General features: G+C 37.4%; 1 protein-coding gene across 1 annotated transcript; it reads left to right on the top strand.

The window, feature by feature from the left end:
* Positions 867 to 1,925, top strand: LOC109834769. The gene has a single exon (XM_020402790.1). It carries the CDS (start codon positions 867 to 869, stop codon positions 1,923 to 1,925), a length of 1,059 nt encoding a protein of 352 aa, XP_020258379.1.

Here is a 4,516-nt window from a genome sequence, read left to right as displayed (position 1 = left end):
TAATATTAGTTCATCAATGATCTTTGGCTACATTATAGTTCATCTACAGATAACGTCCACATTGAAAATATGTCATTTTAATGATCTTTGGCTACATCATTTGTTCTAATATTAATTACATTGAAAATATGACGATTGACCAGTGGTTCTAATATTTGTAACCTTGTTTGTTATTCATCCACAGAATTTTCTTTGTTCTAATATTAGTTCATCAATGGGAATATTATTAGTTCATCTATGATTCTTTGGCTACAAATTCTTCCATTCATTTATGAGTGGTTGTGCTATCTTACACCCAATTAATCTATAAACTCTCAAATCCGTTTATTTCATGACTATATCCAAAAGTTTTCATGATTATATTACATGTTTTATAAATACTTTCTTTTACATAAATACTTCTTTTAGAAGCTTTGAACTCCAATATACCCACTGACTGTCCCCAATTGCTTGTTGATTATGATAATTTGGCATTACGTACGATTGAAGTTGTTCCTACAACATTTAATTAAAAAAGTAGAGTTTTATTTTATAAAATACATTTGTCATACAAAATCAAGTATTAACTATTGGATAGATAGTCAAAACTGTGGCAAGTTTATTGGCATTTTTAGGTACCACCTGTGGTTGCTCTGAAACCTATAAAGCGGACAATTGATATTTTGATTGATTGCAAATATCTTCCTTTTCTCTATTATACGGTCACATTCTGTTGATTACTTGTCCTAGCTAATTAGAACAGAGGCATGCATTGTGGCTCCTTTATTTATTCACTTATGTTTGTATGCACATCTTGTATAGTGTAATATTTTATAAATTTGGTAGATTGATATATCTTCTTTTGATAATTATAGCATTTCTGAACAATGTCTGACATCATCAAAATGGAATTTGCTGAGCTTACCGTTGATGGCAGCAATTACTTGACTTGGGCTTTAGATGTTGAAATCTACCTGAATTCTTGTGATTTAAGCAGCACTATTGATCCAGCTTCTCAGAGCACCTCTGCCCAGAAGGCAAAGGCATTGATTTTTCTTCGTCATCATCTCAACAAAGACCTGAAAAATGAGTACCTTACTGAAAAAGATCCTGCTGTTCTATGGCAATCCCTGAAGGATCGTTTTGACCAACAGACAGCTATTATGCTTCCGCAAGCACAGTATGATTGGTTAAACTTGCGATTTCAGGATTTTAAATCCGTAACTGAATACAATTCAACCCTCCACCGCATTGTCTCACAGCTGAAGCTCTGTAAGCAGAACATTACAGAGGCTGAATTGATTGAAAAGACCCTCTCTACATTCCATGCAAGTAATCTTGTACTCCAGCAGCAGTACATGACCAAAAACTATTCAAAACACTCTGAATTGATCTCTGCGTTACTAGTTGCAGAGAAACACAACCAACTTCTGATGCGCAACCATAATGCTAGACCAGTTGGTTCGCTAGCTGTGCCTGAAGCACATGCCACAAATCAGAGTAATACTCATAGGCGTGGACGTGGTAGAGGTCGTGGACATGGTCGCGGGTCTTATCGTGGTGGTAGGGGTCGTGGTCGTCGCAATGCTAATAGTCTTCAAGACCGTAACAAGGGTCAGAACAAGGATAAACCTCATTCACACAAGCCTAGCTCTCATCAACATGTTACAAATAACAAACAAGCTTGTTATCGGTGTGGATGTGAGGACCACTGGTCTCGCACATGTCGTACACCGAAATATTTGGTTGAGGCATATAAGAAAATGCTGAAGGACTCAAAGGGGAAGTCAAAACATGGTGAAACACATCATGCCAGTTTGCCTGAAGCAAACATGACCCTGAAAGATGACAATTATGATGACAATCTGTTGAAGATGGGAGATATGAATATGGACGATGATGACTTATTGAAGATGGAGCTTGATGATTTTGGTGACCAGGAGTGATCATGTTATGCATGTTTTATTAGTCTATTTTAGTTTTTCAAGACTTGTTCTAGTTGTTTGCATTCTCACTAGGCTTATTTTACATGTTTTTCGTAAGAAAATTTTAATTTCGAATGGGTTTATTTAAATTATTATGTCTTTACCTTGTTTTTGTGCTTATATGAATTTTTCAATTTTTAGAATAGTGCACAACTTTCCTCGCGTACAACCCATGGAGAAGGAGACAGTTTTGTGCTTGGTAGATAGTGCTACCACACATACTATCCTAAAAGATAGAAAATTCTTCCAAACTTTGACTGAAAAACAAGGAAGTGTAACCACCATTGCTAACGACAATGTGTTTGATGTAGGCTCCGGCAGAGCTTCACTAATACTTCCTATGGGTACGAAATTAATCATCAATGATGCATTATTATATCCAGAATCCAAACGTACCCTTCTTAGTTTTAAAGATATTCGGTCTAATGGTTTTCATATTGAAACCGAAAATGAGAATGGTGCTGAACATCTTCTCATGACTCAGTCAATTGGATGTCGGAAGCAAGTTGTAGAGAAGCTTCCATCTTTCTCCTCAGGATTGTACTACACATATATCCGACCTAATACTAACCATGTTGCGATGAGTTTAAAATTTATAGATCCAAATTCATTTAAATTATGACATGAGCGATTGGGTCATCCTGGGCAAATAAGATGCGTCGGATAATATTAAATTCAATTGGGCATAATATGCCAAGCAGCAATGTCCCCTCTTCTTTAGACTATATTTGTGAGTCTTGTGCTAAAGGAAAACTTATAGTTCGCCCTTCTCGTACTAAAGTGAATATTGAATCTCCCATTTTTCTTCAAAGGGTTCAAGGAGATATCTGTGGACCCATTCATCCTGCATCAGGACCATTCAGATACTTTATGGTCTTGATCGATGCCTCTACTCGATGGACCCATGTCAGCTTGTTATCCACTCGTAATAATGCCTTTGCTAAATTAATAGCAAAGATCATTGAATTACGAGCTCAATTTCCTGATTTTCCAATTAAATCTATTCGTATGGATAATGCTGCCGAGTTCACATCCAAATCATTTGATGATTTTTGTATGGCATTGGGCATTAAAGTAGAGCATCCGGTTCCTTATGTCCACACTCAAAATGGTTTAGCAGAATCGTTAATTAAGAGAATCAAATTAATAGCTAGACCGTTATTACAAAATTCAAAACTACCTATTTCTTGTTGGGGACATGCCGTTTTACATGCTGCTGCGTTAATCCAAATCCGACCCACTGCATATCATGATTATTCCCCCTTACAACTAGTGCGTGGTAAAGAACCAAACATTTCCCATCTGCGTGTTTTCGGATGTGCAGTTTATGTTCCAATATCACCACCCAAGCGTACCTCTATGGGCCCTCAGCGAAAACTAGGTATATACATTGGTTATGAAACTCCGTCAATTATAAAATACCTAGAGCCCATGACAGGGGATCAATTTACTGCTCGGTACGCTGATTGCATATTCGATGAAGATCATTTCCCGACATTAGGGGGAGATAAACACCAAAAATTAAATGAATGTCGGGAAATATCGTGGTATGAAAAAGATCTTCAATATTTAGATCAACGAACTAGTCAGGCTGAACTTGAAGTTCAGAAGATAATTAATTTGCAACATTTAGCAAATAAGCTGCCAGACGCATTTACTGATCACAAAGGAGTGACTAAGTCCTATATTCATGCTGTAAATGCACCACAAAGAGTGGAAATCCCACAGGGACTGAGTATATCAAATGATACTCCACTACGCCAGAAGCGTGGGAGACCGATCGGTGCGAAAGATAAGAATCCGCGGAAAACTAAATATAATAAAGAAAGTCAGTCACTCCCAAAACCTCCTGAAGAGGATCGTCCTGAAGGCGAAAGCTCCAGTAAAATTGCACGTGCACTTGATAATCATCATACTGGGGTTGCGGAACAACCAAATCTAAATGATATGGGAAATGATGATGATTTGGTGGATATAAACATAGAAGTAGCTACAAATTTTGTGAATACCGGAGAAACATATAATAGAAATATAACAGTTGTCGACAACATATTTGCCTTCACGATTGCTCTTAACATCTCCAATGATAATCTGGATCCAGAGCCTAAGTCGATAGCAGAGTGCCGGAAGCGCTCAGACTGGGTGAGATGGAAAGAAGCAATAGAGGTAGAGCTCGACTCGCTAAATAAAAGAAAAGTATTCGGACCTGTAGTCCGTACACATGATGACATTATCTCTGTAGGATATAAATGGGTCTTCATACGAAAAAGAAATGAGAATAATGAGGTGGTGAGATACAAAGCGAGGTTAGTAGCTCAGGGGTTTACGCAGAGACCTGGCATTGATTTTGATGAAACATATTCTCCGGTTATGGATGGTATTACGTTCCGCTACTTAATATCAATGGCAGCAATAATGAATTTAGATATGCAGTTGATGGACGTCGTGACCGCATATTTATATGGGTCACTGGACGCTAATATTTATATGAAAGTCCCAGATGGACTTAAAATCCCTAAATTGAGTGAAAATGAAAATTGCAACATGTATTG

This window comes from Asparagus officinalis, chromosome 1, assembly GCF_001876935.1.
Source record: "Asparagus officinalis chromosome 1, Aspof.V1, whole genome shotgun sequence".
In the NCBI taxonomy this organism is placed as follows: domain Eukaryota; kingdom Viridiplantae; phylum Streptophyta; class Magnoliopsida; order Asparagales; family Asparagaceae; genus Asparagus; species Asparagus officinalis.
The sequence above is the reverse complement of the archived record's forward strand: the minus strand, read 5'-3'. Positions and strand labels throughout refer to the sequence as shown.